The 19,401-nt window shown below is 37.8% G+C and overlaps 4 protein-coding genes across 11 annotated transcripts; 1 reads left to right on the forward strand and 3 right to left on the reverse strand.

Annotated features, from left to right (window-relative positions):
- Positions 1–2,668: 2,668 nt before the first annotated feature.
- LOC120009657 (synaptotagmin-2) lies at positions 2,669–10,054 on the reverse strand. Of its 2 annotated transcripts, XM_038860318.1 has the most exons (12): positions 9,742–10,054; positions 8,643–8,741; positions 7,571–7,621; positions 7,330–7,453; positions 5,891–6,009; positions 5,477–5,578; positions 5,293–5,367; positions 4,855–4,931; positions 4,522–4,768; positions 4,085–4,435; positions 3,478–3,609; positions 2,669–3,087 (listed from the first exon to the last, which is right to left on the reverse strand). In XM_038860318.1, exons 1-12 carry the CDS (start codon positions 9,850–9,852, stop codon positions 2,956–2,958), a joined length of 1,620 nt encoding a protein of 539 aa, XP_038716246.1. In that variant the 5' UTR covers positions 9,853–10,054; the 3' UTR covers positions 2,669–2,955. The 2 variants fall into 2 exon arrangements, with proteins under 2 accessions (XP_038716246.1, XP_038716247.1); XM_038860319.1 differs by lacking the exon at positions 9,742–10,054 and having other exon boundaries at positions 7,571–7,681; positions 8,603–8,665.
- Positions 10,055–11,426: 1,372 nt separating this feature from the next.
- LOC120008530 lies at positions 11,427–12,570 on the forward strand. Of its 2 annotated transcripts, XM_038858886.1 has the most exons (3): positions 11,435–11,588; positions 11,748–12,383; positions 12,465–12,570. In XM_038858886.1, exon 2 carries the CDS (start codon positions 11,763–11,765, stop codon positions 12,363–12,365), a length of 603 nt encoding a protein of 200 aa, XP_038714814.1. In that variant the 5' UTR covers positions 11,435–11,588; positions 11,748–11,762; the 3' UTR covers positions 12,366–12,383; positions 12,465–12,570. The 2 variants fall into 2 exon arrangements, with proteins under 2 accessions (XP_038714813.1, XP_038714814.1); XM_038858885.1 differs by having other exon boundaries at positions 11,427–12,383.
- Positions 12,571–12,674: 104 nt separating this feature from the next.
- LOC120008531 (DNA-directed RNA polymerase I subunit RPA12-like) lies at positions 12,675–15,616 on the reverse strand. 2 transcript variants are annotated; one of them, XM_038858887.1, is made up of 6 exons: positions 15,551–15,616; positions 14,685–14,822; positions 13,569–13,609; positions 13,223–13,282; positions 13,041–13,097; positions 12,675–12,936 (listed from the first exon to the last, which is right to left on the reverse strand). In XM_038858887.1, the coding sequence occupies exons 2-6, from the start codon at positions 14,815–14,817 to the stop codon at positions 12,862–12,864; spliced, it is 366 nt and encodes a 121-aa protein (XP_038714815.1). In that variant the 5' UTR covers positions 14,818–14,822; positions 15,551–15,616; the 3' UTR covers positions 12,675–12,861. The 2 variants fall into 2 exon arrangements, with proteins under 2 accessions (XP_038714815.1, XP_038714816.1); XM_038858888.1 differs by having other exon boundaries at positions 15,522–15,590.
- Positions 15,617–16,066: 450 nt separating this feature from the next.
- LOC120008414 lies at positions 16,067–19,025 on the reverse strand. Of its 5 annotated transcripts, none has more exons than XM_038858722.1 (3): positions 18,901–19,025; positions 16,713–17,607; positions 16,067–16,467 (listed from the first exon to the last, which is right to left on the reverse strand). In XM_038858722.1, the coding sequence occupies exons 2-3, from the start codon at positions 17,450–17,452 to the stop codon at positions 16,458–16,460; spliced, it is 750 nt and encodes a 249-aa protein (XP_038714650.1). In that variant the 5' UTR covers positions 17,453–17,607; positions 18,901–19,025; the 3' UTR covers positions 16,067–16,457. The 5 variants fall into 5 exon arrangements, with proteins under 5 accessions (XP_038714650.1, XP_038714646.1, XP_038714648.1 ...); XM_038858718.1 differs by having other exon boundaries at positions 16,692–17,607; positions 18,901–19,024; XM_038858720.1 differs by having other exon boundaries at positions 16,692–17,607; positions 17,901–18,990.
- Positions 19,026–19,401: the final 376 nt, after the last annotated feature.

Raw genomic sequence — 19,401 nt, forward strand, 5'->3', positions numbered from 1 at the left:
GACCTGAGGGGCCTTGGATGGGCTTTTGGGCATTATTGGGCCCAGTTTAAAGGTTGTCTTTGTCTTATTCCTAAACAAAAGTACCTTCATTTCTGACCCTCTCAAATTTTGGCTGTAATCTGAAAGTCCACTCCTTTTGTTCTCTTTTCTTCTTCACCAATCAAAGACACTCCAGTAGTGGGCCCCGAACCTTCACTGTACTAATAGTTTCTTGCACTTTCACCAGAGTTCATATTATCTTGACTTCAAACAATTTATACAATAAACAAAAAAAATAATTTATTCAATAATAATAATATATATATTCAGTAAAGTGAGTGATTAAAATGGATAATTTGTGAGCCGTACAAGGTGTGAGCATCAAGACAAGCATTTGTTCTTTCAAACACAAAAATGTGTTTTGCTTGGAGAACCGATTCATATTCAGAGAGAGATTCTCCATTAAAATGACCTTTGAAGGGGGCTAAAATATTATATATGTCCTTAGATTATCATATTTTTCTCGATTATGTCCTTAAACTATTTTTTTTCTTCATTCTATCCTTAAACTATTGTTTTGCACATCGTTTCTATCCTGAGTCAATTTTCTGGTATTGACTCCGGCGAAACTGCTGATTTGGCATCACCCAATTGATAAAAAAAAATAAATGAAATAAAATTTGTTTAACACATGTATATTTAATTAAAAAAAATGAGAAATGATTTTTATTTGATGGAAATTTGGCACCAACCAGATCTCTACTATGTTTGATTTTGAACCAGATTCTCTATTGGAATTTGGCATAATGGCACCTGGCAGATCTCTACTATAATTGTTCAGAGATGAAGCATCACGCAATTCGGCGTAATGGAACCAAATCAAGAACCCTAACAGGGTGGATGCTCCAGAACGAAAACCAGAAATCGTAGAGAATTGCAATCGATTCCTTCCCTTGCCCCCTTCGACAGCTTCGGAGAGATCCATGCGCTGCCTTTCAGCGGCTTCGACGGCATACCCAAGGTGTGATTTTGCAAGAGTAGGGGGTTTTCCGTAGGTGGAGCCAAAGTCATGATTTTTGGAGAATTAGATGTGTGCAAGGTTTGCTCTTGCGGACCTTGATGGGTTTGTCACTTCAAAGTAAGTGATTGAAGAAGGTGTAGTATTGATTTGGGTTTTGTGTAGATCGGCTTTGGAGGTTAGAAGATTGAGGCAGAGAATCAACAGAAGAAGATGAAAGAGAAAGGAAGCCATGGCTAATGTGATCTTCCTCTGCCAAGGGGTGTGGTGCCATTCACATCTTCATCTTCGATCCTCTCGTGTTCTTCGGGAATAGACTCTACTTTGATTTGTAAGGTTTTTTTTTTTTTTTAAATTTAACATGTGTAAAGAAATGAATTACAAAAAATTTATTTTGCCACATCATCTATCCACGTGTAATGTTCGTCGGAAATTGAATGTCATATCAGTAGTTTTACCTGAGTCAACACTGGAATATTGACTTGGGACAGAAATGATGTGTAAAACAATAGTTTAAGGATAGAATGAGGAAAAAAATAGTTTAAGGACATAATCAAGAAAAATGTGATAGTCTAAGGAGATATATAATATTTTAGCCATTTTAAGGGACTGATTGAGGGAATAAAGGTAACTATACTATACTTTCACAATAACAAAAAAACTGTGAGGACAGTTCCGAGATATATATTGAGTGCATTCTCCAGAGAACCTACCATTGCAAAAGATGGAATTAAGTTAACAACCAAATAATCAGTTTATTTTAATGACTTAATGTCAGGAGCATGAGAATGTTCAAGACAAATTGGTTGGCACTAAAACACTTGCTTAAACCTCTTTTTTAGAGAAACAGTGTCAAGACTAATATTTTACGTTATATTGTTATAACCCAACCGAATGTCATAAAATAAAAGCTCAGTTCCTCTAACATATTGATGTGTAATGACCAAATAAGAACAAAATCGTGCAAACTTATGATATAGAACGAAAGATATCTTTTAATGTGTTTGGTGCACCGCTTGAACAATTCTCATCCAGCTTCAGAAATGAAAAGCCCCTTTTAAGGGTTAACAAAGTATTGAAGAATCTTTACTGGAAGAATCAACACTGGTAAAAGATAACAATGAACAAATAAAGCAATTGGAATACGATGGTTACCTTATTCGAGTAAAACCCAGCTCGTCTTCTTCGCCAGTTTTTGTAGCTGAAATCGATTGATGGATGGATGGATGCCTGACCTGACGATCAGTTACCCAATTTTCAATGTTCAATTCTATAATGATTGAAGAATATTTCTTCTCCAGCGTTTCAAACTTGCAATCAATAAAGAGTGTAGAGATGTGCAAGGGTCACGTCACCACAACAAGGGCCCTCAACTGGGCCGTAAACGGGCCTGAAACTTGCTATAGCGGCAAGTCCGGCCTCATTCACCTTTTAACCCTTCAGTAATGGGCTTTTTTCCTCGAGTTTTATTGGGTCCCTTTGATAGTGTTGTGTTTTGACATCCTAAGATGAGGTGAGACGAATTTCAAAATTATGGTGAAAATAAGATGAGTTGTGATGACAAAAAAATATTTGAGTTACCAAAAAAACACTATTGCGAGATGATTGGAATCATTCCTTGCAACTTTGAACTCATCGCAGTAATATCATAACGCACAACTCGAGAAAATATTTTTTGTACGAACTCGATGCGTTCAAGCCAAAAACAGTGCGTTTGACGGATGCAAATACATGGCCAAACGCTGTATCAAGAAAAAAGAGAGTACAAGACTAATTATTGATATTAAGAACTCCATGTAGAAGCGTCAACAAGCATAGATTTACAGGAACCCTTCTGAAGGTGAATGCAAGAGTCAACTACCAAGCACAAATGACTACTACTAAGATCACTAACAGAAGCAAGGATGAGGAAAGGCGGTCCATTCGAATCGATAACAGAGAGCAAATGTGGCTCCGCCTTAAGATGAAGTTCTCCATTGCAGCTCGATTTGAAGCCGGCCGTGCTTTGAGTCGATGAGGTGATACTTCTCATTGATTCTCTTGTTGGTCACAACATCAGACAGGTTTATAACCACATAGCCTAGAGATTCCTGAATGAACAAAAGATTGTCCAGTAAGAATAGCTGGAAATATAACTCAATAGAGAACTACAAATGGAAGACAAGAAAGATTTGATTGTTATTTTCAGTTGTCATTCTTAGAACACTTGAAATGCACAATGTATTGAGCTGCTGAGCCATTCACAAATCATCAAACTGAAAATTCAAAAAAGAAAAGAAAAGAAAAGAAAAGGGTGCGTTTCACAACTGAAGCATGATTACTTTTCGATAAAAGTCATTTGCGGAAAACGTAATGGATTCGTGTTTATGTGATTGTAGAGTGAGGATAACGTCGCCAGATGAAATCGTCAAATGAATAGATCCATCGCAACATAATATATAACGTATGTAAAGGTGATTATAGTATATGCAAACGTGTACCTTGGGATGCAACAGCCCCATCCTTGAGGAGTTACTGATTACTTCCACATGAAGTCTATCATCTGTGGGCGGTTCCTCCAGTGCGAACTGAAATTCTTCTCCCCATCTTGGATCTCGGTTTTTCTTTACCGGCTGTACCAAAAGACAAAAGTAAGAAATGAAAAGGCACATTCAAGAACAACTTATGGCAATCTAGAAGCAGCAGAACTACTGGTTGATCAGGTTGAGACCAGGGGGACCATGATTGATAAACATTACTGATTTGAACAGAATCATGCATATGCATCAACAGCAAATCTGTTTTCATCGTTAATTATTGCAGATGACAATATCCATGGGTAAATGCACTAGAAATGCTGAACTCTGCAGCTTCCTTTACTCGGAATAACTTGGGTTGGAAGATAACTTTCTTGTTAAAAAAGTAGCTCATCCAATGCCTTTTACGATATGATATCATTGTATTAAGGACAGATAAGCTGCAGAATTCAGGAACTTGTGCACCTAAATAAGATCATTTCACAATGACTTCCAAAAAATGGGTATGACGATCTTATAGGGAGTAAGCTTGCATCATTCACGAAATCATTGTATTCCTCATCTGACATACCTTGGTTTTTTTCTCCTCCCCTCGGAAGGTTAAACGCACATAAGGATTTGTGTGGTGCTTTCCTTCCACATCCTCGGCTTCATGTACGATAACCACAAGCAAGCCACCACCAGCAGGTGTTCCTTCAGGAGCCTTTTCAACCGCATTTGAATCTCCACTCTCTGTTGGTATCTCATCATCCTTGAAAGTCTTGTATACTAGCTCAACAACTAACTGGCCGCGCGATTTCTCATTTTGCACATCATTTGGATTCATGTTCTTTAGTATGTCAAGTGTCATGACTTTTGGTTCTTCAGGTGTTAGATCTTTCAGCGGAACAACATTCATACCAATCTTGTCATGTTTTCCTATCTAGAAACAAGGAACCACGCGGCTATAAAACAAAAATTGAAGACTTTATGGTTAACCCCGAGACAATATGAATTTAGGAGATATACCTGTTCCCAATCATAGACAATAAGCTCCAAGGCTTGAGTTTCAGGGTCTTTCACAACCATACTAAACTCTTCATTCCACTCTGGGTTCAAATTTTTGTATTTGATGGTTGTTTTCTTTGTTAAAAGCTTATCCTCAGTGAGCTTTAGTTTCACATAGGGGTCTGATCCCCCCAATAGATCTTTCTTTTTAAGTTTCATAGCCCTTACAACTTTCACATTAAGAATACCAACAGGTTTCTTCATGGCTCTGTCAATTTTCAGGCAGAAATTAGTACATCATATCATCAAGCTTCTGGTAGAACTCTATACAAAAGGAGAATACTACCAACATACTTTGAAGGATCCATTATTTGAACTTCAAGTGTTTTGGGCCACAGGTACATATTTGCAACTTGATCTTTGATAATTTCCTGGGGGAAGTCGCAGAGGAGCCAAAAGAGATTAAGAAAAGCTATCATGGACACAACAAATAACTGGGAATATTGTTACAGACATCTAATGGGACTGCAGCCAATCCAATCTTCTAATCATCCAAGGCAAGTATTCATCATCCTCAATATGCAAATGCAGCAGAAAATATGCAGATGAACGATTACGAAACTGGAATGCTCCAAGCAACCAAAAATACGAGTACTTCCAAAAAATCAACGAGCCAAAATTATGACCAAAGAAGTGCGCAACCACAGAAGATTTTTTTGAGAAAAACAAAAAAAAGAAGTTTCATCCACAACTAGACACTCCAACAAGGAAATTTCATCCTAGAAGTAGTACCTGGGCAAACCTATATAGACCAGGAATGGACATCGCATCTGCACCGAACAGTTTTAGTCCAAAGTCAACATGTGGCTGCAAAGTCGAATAGTCAAAAGGAAGTGAGAAGCAAGAGAGAGAGAGATCCAACAATATAGAATATAAGTAACGAGAAGCTACATATGTACTTCAAGCAACCACATACCTTCTCCATGAGAGACACTAAAATTTTGGCAAAACAAGGAAATGTAGGAACCAAAGGCTTCAAAGTGATTCGTGGAGTGGCAAATACTTGTAAATCGACCACCTGAAATACTTCAAAGATGTCAGTACTCGCCATTAGACACTTTCTCAATTATTAATGTTTATCTCTATGGAACACATTTATCACTTGCCTCCACGCTCCAAAGTATATCTTTCAAAAGAAAAAAAAAAAGAGAACAATCTACTTCTAGGAGTGAACATGAGGCAGAGAGAGAAGAGTGGGGGGAATAAGATTATTATTCATGTCTGCAACTTCTTCACTAGCATGTACATCTAAGCAGTTATTTACCACAAATACGCACACTCTGGAAAACAAGGGGAAAAAATTCCACATATAAACAGCACAAACAAATACCTGAACAGTGGCTCTTAATCCAAATGCTTTAACTGCAACAACAATATTTGGATTTCCTGCCCACTTAATTGACAGTTCCATAATCAATTCCTTCTCGTCAGTGAGATAAACTTTCATCCCTAGCATATAATAGAAATGAGAATGAGACCAGTTCTAGGATCATGTATCTCAATGACGAAAACAAGAGCATATGAAAGTCAGTAGTGGAAACCACTAAGTAACCACTTGAATATTGTCATTTTGTTAGTATATGACCCAGGCAGCTAATAGCACATCAGTTATTTCCCTTGGGAATCAGGACCTCAGATACGTTGATAAGAAAAAATGTAATAAGAAATATCTGAATTTGCATTTTGGGCTAGAGATAACAGCAAGCAACAATGGCCAGATGCCTATACTAGCAGCAATGTGATGGTAAAAATAAAAGCAAATAGGAAGCAACCATCCTATCCATCCAATCTCATAACTCAAGGTTGGAACTTTAAATTCAAAAGATCCAAGGAGACTTTTCTTCAATAGCACAGGTAGCACCCCAAAAACTCTTTTCCAATATCAAAACTGATAACTAGATATTAGAGAGTCAAGAAAATGTGAGTGGTAGAAATTTCTTCGAATTAGAAGAATAATCAATTACTTCCAAGCGAAAGAAAAAACTATGCAAAGATTTGGTTTAAGTAGAACAATGATTCACATCGCAATAGCCCAAGGTATGATGAGTATGTATCAACATCAATACATCATGCATGACTGCAAACTCATTCAAATTGGTTTTATTTACCATGCATTTCCTTGCTGAGAGCATACTTCTAGAGAAAGTACCTCGATAGAGTTGTCGACAAGATGATCATATTCTCTCTGATAGGTTAGTGCCTCAGTGGGTAATTGTTTGAGGAAACAACAATCTTCACAATATTTATATGTATAATTAGAATTGTAGCCTCTACTAAAGAAGAACTTCAGGCATGAAATTCCAACTCATATACTCATCTCCAACTAAAACAGACAATAATCTCCTTACTGTGGCAAGTAAAATTCGCAATAAGGCAATTTTTGGAATGTCATCCAATTATTTAACTGCATACAACTAAGTTTATCACTCAAATTTTCCAAATATCTTCTCCCATTACTTCAACAAACATTGTTTTTATTGCAGTTAACGGGTCGAACAACACTCTTCCACAAGGTTCCTGCAAGGATAAGATGTACCAACCTTACCCTTGCATCATGAGGAGACTGTGAAAGCTTCACTGGGAGGAAAACTTGCAAAATCAGAAAGTAATGAGATCTCAAGGACAATAAATTCTTATATACAATGGAGTGCTTGGATATGGCTTATGAGTGCTGTGCATGGATCCATGTCCACATGCCTGCATAATTGCATGCTGTGCTTCTATTCTTGTGTGGAACTATGAGTGTGTAAGAGAGAGAGAGCAACTAACCTTGAAAGGTGGGTGGTAGGGAACCCAACGTTAGTGCTTCAAATTCAACAGAGTTTATTTTGTATTTTGGAATCTGCTCGGCAATGATGGGCTTTGCTATACTTTTAACAGTCTTGCAAATTGCCTAGATAATTTGAAACGTCAACACCCAATGGATGGATCTAAAACCGTTAACCGGGAAAGAAAAGTCACAGCTACAAAGAGAAGATACAACATTGAACATTGATCTGGAAATACATACCGTGTCCAGATAAGGCCACATGTATGCAATAAACCTATTGAGCCAGTCAACCTTCAAAACAACAAGACTGTAAGAATCTTGCTGAAAAAACCTACATAATCCATTTGGAACCATAGTTGTCAATGGCGCAAGGCGCACTCAAGGCGCAAAGGGTCTTATATCGCCTAGGCGCAAGGCGCACTTAAAGCGCACGCCCGAACGAAGAAAGGCGCAAAATTAAAATTAAAAATAAAAATAAAAATAATTCTAATAATAGAGAAATTCAACATAACAAACACATAAGTGATAAGTCATAACATCAACCACAGTAAAAGTCTCAAAAATAAACTCAACTTTCATGATTTTTCTCTCTGTATTCACATTGTTGAACAGATAACTTAGTAACTTGCTACATACAGAGTCGGTTTTTTCCCCCTCTATAGTTGTATTGTGCATCAAGCTTTTCAGACAAACAAATTGCATCAAGCTTCCACGGAAGAATGCAAGAGGCTATCATGATGATGATAGAAACTGCACAAGAATTGGATTGAAGCAACTAGAAATTCCATAATTTGACCATGTGGTCGAGACAACTGTATAACTTTAAAAAAGAAAAAGAAAAGAGCAACCCACCATGAATCGGGAAGAAGAGGAGGAGAAAGAGAAGCCAACAATGGTAGGGAAGAAGAGGAGGAGAAAGAAAGAATCGATGACTTACCTTTGGCAACCTTCCGTGTTCGGCAACCTTAGAGAGATTCACTTCTTCGGCAGTCGGCACACAAAAGAGTTTAGGTTTCTTCGAATTTAGTTTTAGTTTTTTTTTTTTTCCAGGAAACATGGTGTTGGTTGTTTATTTTAAAAAAAAAAAAAAAAAACTGAGAAAGCGCAGGAGGCGCTGCGCCTTGCGCTTCTCGCCTGAGCAGAGGCGCTCGCCTAGGCGTCGCCTTTGCAAGGCCAGCGCCTTGCTACTGGTCCAGGCGCAGGCACTGCGCCTCGCTGCGCCTTTGCGCCTAGGCGTGCGCCTCGTGCGCTTTTGACAACTATGTTTGGAACCCAACATAAGTGTCTGAAAAGATAACTAGTACCAACATACACGATCATAATCTGGATTTTTCACCCAAAGAGGTATCTCTGGAAGCATCTTTTGCAAGGCATTGGAGTCCAGCTCAGTCAGAGGTCGAATTACAGGATCCTGGAGAAGCAAAGAAACGTATAACAATGCAATCTACTAACAACACAGTCAGATTGAATCAATTCCAGGATGCAACAAAATTTATGTACCTGCTAGTTAGATATCATTTTTAAAGTGAGATAGGCAATGAAACAACACACCCAAACAAACAATCGCGTGTATTAAATATGCCTGCATCACCCACATGTGAGCACACATGCACACACAGAGTTTCCAATATTTACAATAGCACAGCCAGAAAAAAATAATCGTATATATCTTACGAAATTCCTTATATAACTGAAATCCAATATATCATACAACTGTATAATGTGCTCAATCTGCCTACATGATTGGGAATTTTAACAAATTTGTTTACTTTGAATTACTCTCAAACAAATTGTTTCTCTATCCATATCCATCCTACTCCACATTTCATCTCTGACACGGCAAAAAAATCTAAAACAACAAAATCAATTTGATGAAAGCATCCACAAGAGAACAATGCCCCTTATCAGCTACTCCTATCACTCAGATTGCAGAATGATGCTGATGCAGTTCCCGGATGCACTGATTCCGAAATTAATGCTAGTACAACTTTCTTCCGGCGGCTATTGACTTCCACCAGCACCAAGGGGCCAAAAATTGAGTGGAAAGTAATTTAAGGATCTGAAGTTTCATCATCAGCTAAATTGAAGATAGAATGAGTGGATTCAAAATGGCTACTAGAAAGCACTACGCAGCAAACAAATATGGAGATCTAAGCAGATATATCTGTCTCTAAATAATCTACATACACTCCTAAGGTATTCCCAGCATTCACTTATTCTGTTTCTTGTGGAGTTATAAAACAACTACAAGAACCCCATTCTTGTGGGAAAATTTTAAAAAAAAACTACGGCGACCCAATTCAAAGCACTGGCTTTGAAAACAAAACATTCAGAACAAAAGCAAGAATACCAAATGAAAGAAGACGAACAAAAATTCGGCTAGTTGATAAGAGAAAGATAAAGAAACTGACCTTTACATCAGTTGGCTGGAAGTAGATGAACATGTAGTACCCAATTACAATCCCAATTGAAGTTCCAACTCCAAACCCGAAAAACCCCAGAATACTACTCAAAATACCCATTTCGCAGCCGCTCGCAAATCACTAAACCAGACAACACTTCAACTGAAGCAAAACCCACGATGCCAAAAGCACCAAGACTCTTGGTTATGCGAAAAAATGGGAAACAAAAAGGACCCATTAATTTGTATTTTCTGAATCTTTATTGTAGTTATCAGGAACAGCAATAAAGATGGCATTAATTCTTGTGGCCAGTGTTTTACGTTGAAGTTCAACGACCCCATTTGGGATTTGCAGTTATACACAACGGATTGGAAAAAGGCAACTTTCCAGCGCGTGATGTTTGTGGGTAGTGTCGGTAACGTTCGAGTCAATCGAGTGGGTGTAAAATAGTGAAGGCATAAAGCGGGAGAGGGGCCAGTTTACTGTTGCTGCCATTGTGTTTGTGCAGTGTAGGCCCCTTATATAAGGGATGAAAATGATTGGCCTTCCTACTATTTTGGCTTTTGTCTTTATTTGGATTTTACTCTTTATTTAAAGTATTTACTTAAATTAATGGTGACTAAGGACTAAATCTAAAATTGGGATTTTATTTACTTAATTTTCCCTCCTTGGGGGCAGAATTACTGAATATGAACTATAATGAGCAGACGAGGGCTCTTGCTCTATTTATGACATTCAAAAATTTGTGTGGACACCACAATAAAAAACAGATTGAATGTCTTAGATTAAAACTATATAGAAAACTGCACCATTTCAAATCCCTTAACTCAATGAAGAGCCAACAGGGGAGGGAGCAACCACTTAGTAGGTAGTTGTGGAATTGACATTATGGATGCTGGAAAATGGGCAATTCAATGATGGGGGAGAAATTTTTTGTGGCCACAAACTCTCCGATAGTATTTTTCATATAAATATGTATTTTGGACATATAAATATCTAAATGAATGTTGCATTATCTGTTCATAAGAAATTAGACAGATATCAGTTGGTCTTGTCAATATATCATCACATGGCGTAGCTACCACTTGCTTTTGTCTACTCTACTCTAGCCAGTGTCTCTATTCTGCCGACTTCTGTGCCAAAGTTTTTGAAAGCAACTCACTGCTATCAATATTCAATAGTGCCTGGATTTATATGTTGAGGCCCAACCCAATTAACCATTTTAAAAGGAAAAGCCCAACGACAAACAAACCCATCCGAATCTTTCTCAATACTCATTACTCAATGGTGTTGTTTTGAACCCAAAAACAAACGAAAGCGCCGTTATGGGCCCAATGAGATAGGCCTTCTTTTTATAAGCGCATTTAATAACACGTTCCTAAGTCCAGGCCCATAAAAAAAATACAAACTATGGGCCCCACCATATGACGACGTCTATGGAGTATGGCCAGGATTAATCGAGTTCCTAATCCGACCCGGCCAACTTCGAAGAACCCGAGGAGAACATCAACGGTCAAATCTCTCCAACGGCTATTTCTAAGGTAGCAATCCAACGGTCAAGATTCTCATCGACGGTTGCCGCTGAATCAGGGGTAACAATGACATTTTAATATAAAAAGAATAAAATAAATAATAACGAAGTAGCCGTTGGCACTTGGCGGCCATTCCTGTTGTATATAACAAGGCCAAGGTTTTGACGCATCAGAGATTCATGAATATCGATTAGGCGCTGAAAATCGTTCCATATCCTTGCCCATACAAAAATCCATTCTGGATCGAAAGAAACATCTCATTTTATTACATTTACTAGATTTTGTTTTTTGATTAGTAGTTTGGCAATCAAGGTTTTCTATTAGGTTCAACTCATACACAGTTTCTGTAATTTATAATTTTAACTTTCTCGAGAAAATCCGAAGAAAGTTTTTAGGCTTCTTGATAGTGATATTTTCTGAGATCATCCCACTTTTCTTTTTTTTTCCTGGCTCTTATTGTTCACTTACTTCACTTCTCTGTAGAATCTGACTACGGAAATGAGAGGAACTCAGAATACAAGCTCAAGTGCATTCATTTCCAAACACGCTGAAGACGTCATCAATGGCGATGGAGGTCTGTTGTTTTGTCCTCCACCTTCTCTCTCCTATTCTTACCCTCCATCGACTTCGTTCAACAATCAATCTTTCCATAACTACCAAAAATTGATGAATCAACAACAACCGCCTCTCCTTCCTATGCCAATCTCTTCTAGGCCAAACAACAACTTCGTCTCTTCACGAGGTCGAAGCTTCTCGTGCCCACCGAATACCAGAAAGACCAACAAAGCCACCAGAGATCATTCTCTCACGCCGAAGAAATCAAAACAACAACCACCGCCGAACAAAAGAGAGCAAAAGCAAGATTCAAAATCTGATGATGAAAGCGGGGTTATGGTCTCGGTTAGTCCATTAGGACCCGACACGAATGATCTTCCTAAATCGGAGAAGTTTTCTGGTTCTGTGTTTACATTATCGCCACCTCCGAGCAGCTTGCCGTTGCCAAAATTCTCTCTTAGGTCTAAACTCAGTTGCAACGCTGAAGCTGCCGGTATCGACAACAGAGCAACAGACAGTCTCCGGCGAATACTGCGTCTCCTTTGAAGAAGATCGCACTTAATGGTATGCTTCATTTGTTATCTAGTTGTGTCTGGTATATAGACATGGTTTCTACCTTCTTTAATTCCTTTGTTTTGGTATCAGTTGCAGAAATTTCTGCTGCAACCAGCACCAGCTGTTTTTGAATTAGTGTGCACAGCCAGCTGCTTTTCTGCTCGGTCAGTTATTTTTCTTCCTTTGATCTTCCATTCATTTCTAAATATTGTCTTCTAGGGTTTTCTGCCCACTGAAAGTATGAATTTCAGTTCTATCCATCTCTATGCACTCAGCACCTGTACTGATATTTTTGTCATAAACTCAAAACTTATAGCCGAATCAATTGCACACATCTGTAAGTTTAACAACATTAAGGATACTAATGACATAATACAACATAAAATAGAATGATTTCTCTGCCTGCAATTGATTCAACTGGCCTTCAAACCAAGAAGAAAGTGCCAACGATTGGCTAAGAATGAAAAGTCTCATATCTGATGAGTTACTAATTCTCAGAGAATGTATACCCACATTTGGGGCACTCATAGAAGGTAGTCTGGCCTTCATCAGCTGATCTCATCTGTTAACAGGGAACAAAGGAACATAAATATCAAGTGATGAGACTGAGAGGGAGAATGAGGGGAAGAACCAAGTAAACAGAATGTGCATTGAGATATCATTTACTTGTCTGCTGAAATATAAAAGTTCTGTACTCGGACATCTTTCACATTGCTTGTTGATCTGTTGATGGAACAATGTTAGATATTAGTGTACAATTTAACAGATAACCTCTTATGTTTAGTTTGACATTGCTTATTGGTTGGTTTTCTTTACCATTTTAACCAGAATTGTATAATTAATGTTACCTTAGACTTTTGCACCTTCCCTTCATCAAAATGTGATATGCCCAACTCCCTTCTTATGTCCTGCAAGACAGCAAAAAAAAAAAACGTACAACATAGACCGAGATAGATCAGCCCTTCCATGTGAATGATAAGCACAGTGCACAACTGTACAAATAATGAACTACTCTTAGATCTTAAGGTCAGGAAAGAAATTATGAATTAGTTCAATTATAAAACATTCCATACAGGATGATCAAACAGATGAATTATGTATTGACAAATTCTATCAATTGCTAAATAACATCTGTTATGGGAGTAATAAAACGTTGGTAACATCTATTCATCACAGAGTTCTTTAAAGGCATACCTCGGCACTGACTCTATAAGATATTTCTCTTCCAGAAATTTCTGAAAACAGTGAGATACGAAATCAAGAATAGACCAGATAAGTTACAAGTTTGTGAACATGATGCAAAATTATTTAAGCAACCGAGAACATGATTTGTCCAGAAGGAATCACAAACACAAAGTCGTGCCAAGCTGCCAGCACAAATTTCCAAACCAAAATTTACAAAACATCTCTATCAACATACAACTGTAAGGCATGGTTTCTATTTTGAAGTTTAACATGTAAGCATTTCAAACAAGTTCATGTAAATCTTAATTAGGGAAAATTCACAAACCACTGTGGCCATTTTCACTTTGACGCTAAATGCTTCAATATATGTCAGCATGCTCTTCCTTAACTCCACCATTACAGTATTTGTCCAACAGATCTTGTATCTAGGTTCTCAATAATATGAGAGGTTTTCATATAAAACCCTGTGTGAATTTACCCTTTATCACTATCCCACCATGTGTAACTTTACCTTACTCTAAATCAAACAGATCTTGTATCTAGGTTCCAAATAATAAGAGAATTTTTCATATAAGACCTTGTGTGAAGTTACCATTTAATCATTTATTATCACTATCCCACCATGTGTAACTTCACCTTACTCTAAACTTTAAGTTAAACACATCTGACACAAGGAGCCATGAGGAGATAAAATTACGCGCACACACACAAAAAAAGGAGGCAAATGAGAATGGACAAGAGCAAAGGGGCGTCTATCAAAATTTCCCCTTATTTAACGTGCAAGGGATGCACCACACAAAAGCACATCATTGCATGCACAGTGCAAAACTGCATAAGAAATTGATGCGAAATGCATAAATAAAACGAGCCAAGAAAAAGCTGAGCTTCTAACCAAATAATTGTTTCAGATGGAACAGAACATGTACCATTTATGGACAAAAGAGGATTCACACAAATGATAATGAACAATTCCATACCAAATACCAAGGTGGTATTAAATTTTTTTCATGTTCACAACTTCACATCAAGGACGAAGTAAAAGCTACCGGCATAAAAGATGTCAATTAGAATACAATCCTAGAGAGGAACAAAAATTTAAACACTGCTAAGGCTCAATATCTTTACCTTTTATGTTTCGCTTATAATAGCACAAAGGACATTTAGCATATTTAGTCGAATCTAAAGTTAGCATTGTCCCACACAAGCCGCAGAACAAAAAATCTCTTCCTTTTGAATATGCCATGGAATACGCTTTCATGTATACTGCGGAAAGAAAAAGATGGAAAGGTCAAAATAAATTCTTTATTTGCTAGAAACCTGAAGAAAAAAAAAAGAAGAGAAAATTTAACAAGTTGTCCATGTGTGCACAAGCTAAAATTTAAACAAGACTAAGTTCACTTTTTACTTTTCACTAATTAAGGTTTATGGCCAAAGAATAAAAATACAGCTTCGAATCTTAACAGTAGATCATTATAATTTAATTAAAGTTTACCCCATCGAAAAAACCTAATAGCTATTAGCTACCTAGAGCCAATGTGTTGTCCTGGGATGGTAACTACACCTCTATTTAGCAGTTAGCATCAGTGCTTTAAAAACCGACCCGGAAGTGTAACCTGGATATAAACCCTACAAAACATGATTCAGACTTTCATACTGACCAAAATACCCAAATCACACAACCATGCACCCAATCATACCAATGCATTGTTGAATTCGCGTAATTGCGTCGAACAGCAGAAACACGAAAGAAAAAATACACTAACAATTCTAAGAAAGCAAAAACAATTGCAGAAACAGGAAAAGAAAAGACACATAAGAGTCAAAGAAGACAAAAGCGAACGATAAGAATACAAGAATCTGAAAAGGATAAGTTAATCGAATACACAGAAACAAATCAAAGTTACTAGCAGAAGAGACAACAGAAACAAGAAGATACAAACACAATACAGTATGCGTGGTTACCGATGAATAGATGGATTTTACGAACTTACAGGTTCGTCAGGGCGGGAAGGAAGGACAGAGAGAACCGAGAAGAGAAGGTTATGGGCGGTAGCGCTGGCGTTGTAAAACCCTAGTTAATAGCTTTTATAAGTTTTGGTTAATGGGCTACGAAACCGTTGTGGACTTGTGGGCCTGGAAGGTAAAGAAACCTGTTGGGCTTTTCCTTGGACAAAAAAAATCACTTTTGCTTCAGACACCAACAACATCAAACGACGCCGTGTAATATCCCCAAGGATGTTACCTTTTCTGTGTCGTGAAATTCTGATTTGAAATTGAGATCACTAAAGACTAAATATTGGTCTTGTTCAGCAATAGCCAGCATTGACCGTCCATGATCAGTTATGGATCATTTTTTTTTTACATAAATTTAACCTACCGATCCATGAATTATTGTCAAATATTCCAATCAAAGAATTATTGTCAAAATTTTCAGTTATCGATCAGTTCACTGTCAATTTTGGACAGCCCTTATCTACAACCATTCTTGAAAACATTATACATGGATCTGAAGGGGCATAAAAAAATTTTATACAGGATGATCAAATGTATTGACATATGAACGAAAACATTTCCCATTATCGCAGCACAGAAGGAAAAAAAAAATAAGAACAGTTATCTGCAATTTCAAATAGAGAATATAGCAAAATGCTGATGGAAGAGATGTCATCGGGCTCTACATAAGAACAAAACATCATCCTAGAGTACCATCTACGAGAGAAACAGAATACGGATTCTCGACAAAAGAAGTATGCACTCAGTACAAAAGAAACTTCACCAAGTTTATATTCCAAGTGTGCAAAAGCAACTCTATGATCTTCCCATGATGGACTAGGTTCCAACTTTTGAGTTTAGAGATGGCAGCATAACTTTCAAAGACTTCACTTCTTGTTAGAAACGTCAGTAAGTCCTGTAGAAACACCATGAGAAAGATTACACAACAATTGGGAAACCTAAATACCTTAGTAACTGATAGGGTAAATGGAAATTTAGGTGTACGGATAGAGCAAAGGACAAGGTAAGAAGCGCGATTGTCCATTGCCTAGCATAATGGCAAATCAGATAATAAACGCATTTCATAAAGAAAAAAGATCAATGGACTTTCCACAGATAACGCTGAACCAGAAGAGATACCTGAATGAGCCTCAAGAATACCTGCGATTAGCACTATAACGACCTTGCTTTCTATTACCACCACGAACCCTAGCATATGTGGTACCTTCTTCTGAAACAACTGAAGTTGGTACTTGCAGCAAATATTCGGCACGAAGAACTTGAGCAAACACATCATCAAGAGATGGAATGCTCCCAGTTGCATCACCCGCTGCCAAGATCTGATTCCGTATATTGTGAAAATTAGGATTCAATCCATGTAGAAATTTGCACACGAAAAACTCTTCCCGTTGTTGCTTTAACACCTCCACATCATCTGTTTTAGGATGGTATATTTCTAATTCCCTGACCAAAGACATGAAAATGTCACTGTATTCCGCAACAGATCTTTCACCTTGTTTGAGACTAAAGAGTCTATCATAAAGATCATACAACAAGGAAAATCTTCTCTTAAGAAAATACTTTTCACGTAAAGCATCCCAAATTCCTTTTGCAGTGTTAAGGAACGTGATATTAGAACTCACTGACATTTCCATACTATTCCACAGCCAAGTCATCACAAGACTATTATCTGATTTCCATTCCTTAAATTCCTCGCTGTCGCATGGAGGCGGATCACAAGAAATATATTTGAACTTCCCTTTGGCTGATATAGCCATTTCCATTAACCAGGCCCACAACAGATAATTGCTGCCATCAAACTTAGTAGTAGTGAGTTGCAAACTAAATGGATCAGAAGATAAAGACATGGCTGGCAAGGTAGGATTGGTATCTGACATCATGGATTGGTAACAATCAATCACAAACAAAGCGATCAGTGCCGAGAGAAACTCACAGAACAGCTCTGTAACTAGAATAACTGCTAGGTGTCACACTCATAAGTAATCCTCCACACAATCAAGAATTAGGCGCTAATAGTCACTAACACCACAATCCCCTACAGAAACATACATATTATTAGTAACAACTCATTATTGAAAATGCTATACCGTTAGCACTCAAATATCCAGTTGAATTGTAAATAGCACACCAATGGAGGAAAAAAATTAATTGGAGCCATACTAACACAATATGGTAATGAGAACAGAACCATAATTTCAGTACAACCATCAGTACTAGGTTAAAAAAAACCATCCAAAAACAAGGAAATGCCACCTCGCCTAAAAAATCAGTCAGACATCTCAGAAGGTAAATTATTGTTGAAATGCCACAAAACACAAAGTTATGTACCATATAGAAGCCAGGAGGTTGAACAAAAAACCCCAGAACAATGGCAGACAACCCCAAAAGACGATGTACAGAACCAGATCTCTGGGAAGGACTTGACAGACAGCCTTTATAACTTGTCCAAGCAATACCACAAAATGGAGATTCAGCAAGTGGTGGTTGAGTAGCAACTGGTTATATTTTATTTGCTAGTTTAAAATTGAAAATTTTGTAAAACCAGAACCCTCGTTCTCAGATCAGTTTCTGTGTTCCTTAAATTTCTCTTGGAAAATAGAATGGCTGAATCATCTTTGTTCAGCGTCGCAGAAAAAGTTTAGCCCTGCAAGATAGCCTCTCTAGCCCTGCAAGAAGTTTGTCTTGTTTAAGGTCGTGGTTCTGTGTTTGCTTCTCCTTCGCATCTAAAAAGTTGTGCTATTAGATGCAGAGGAGAAGCAAGCACAAAACCACGAGCTGCACCTTTGGCTTTGGAGGCTTAAGCTTCTCTGTTATGATACTAAGGATGAGCTGGAATATGAAGGCAAAAGGAACTTAAGGAGAGGCTAGATGAGAATGCAGATCAGAAGTCAAAATTCTGAACTAATTGAATAGTTGTTCGCAGACAGAATAAAGAACACCGACCCAAACAAACAACTAACAAGAAAAGACACAAATCACACAATTCGCCCAATCATACAACATATCGTTGAATTCGCGTCCAATTAGAAAAGAATATGCGCACTCAATCGCATCTAAAAGCAGAAACACGAAAGCAAACACACTCACAATTCTGAAAAAGCAAAGAAAAAAACAGGAAGAAAAAAAAACACCAGGCCGCACGTAAGAGGAAAAGAAGACAAAAGGGAGCGATAACAATACGCGAATCTGAAACCGAAAGCTTAATCGAAAAACTATCAATATACAGAGAAAAAAATCAAAGTTGCTAGCGGAAGAGACAAGGAGATACAAATACAATACAGTATGCGTCGTTGCCGATCTAAATAGATAGATCTTTTCACGAACTTACAGATGCGTCAGGGAGGGAAGGAGAAGTGAGAAAAGAGGGTGATAGGCGGTAGTAATCGGTGGTATTGCGGGAGGCGTCGTGCTGCCCTGGTTAAACCCTAGTTAACAGCTTTTATATTTTGGCTAATGGGCCACGAAACGGTTGTGTAATTGTGGGCCTGGAAGGTATAGAAACCTTTTGGGCTTTTGCTTGGTTTTGGTATGTCGCTCTCAAAAGTCAAAACAAGGTTTTGTGACCGGTTTTGGTATCTATAGCAGGTTGACCATCGGCTTGTTCATTGTTGGTCCAAATCAGTAAATCAAGATATTGAAAGAGGGTGCTGGTGATCACAAAGATAGTTCGACACTTCGACCAGAAGCAGAGGCTCCGTTTGACAACTGATAGAGTCTGACATTGCTTAGATGTCAAGCAGAAGTGCTTGTTATAAAGGTGAGCTTAGCACTTATAAATTAGAACACTAGGTTTCTAGGCTACAAAGAAGCTTAGTGGGTCTAGACTCTC

This window comes from Tripterygium wilfordii, chromosome 11 (genome assembly GCF_013401445.1).
Source record: "Tripterygium wilfordii isolate XIE 37 chromosome 11, ASM1340144v1, whole genome shotgun sequence".
Classification (NCBI taxonomy): domain Eukaryota; kingdom Viridiplantae; phylum Streptophyta; class Magnoliopsida; order Celastrales; family Celastraceae; genus Tripterygium; species Tripterygium wilfordii.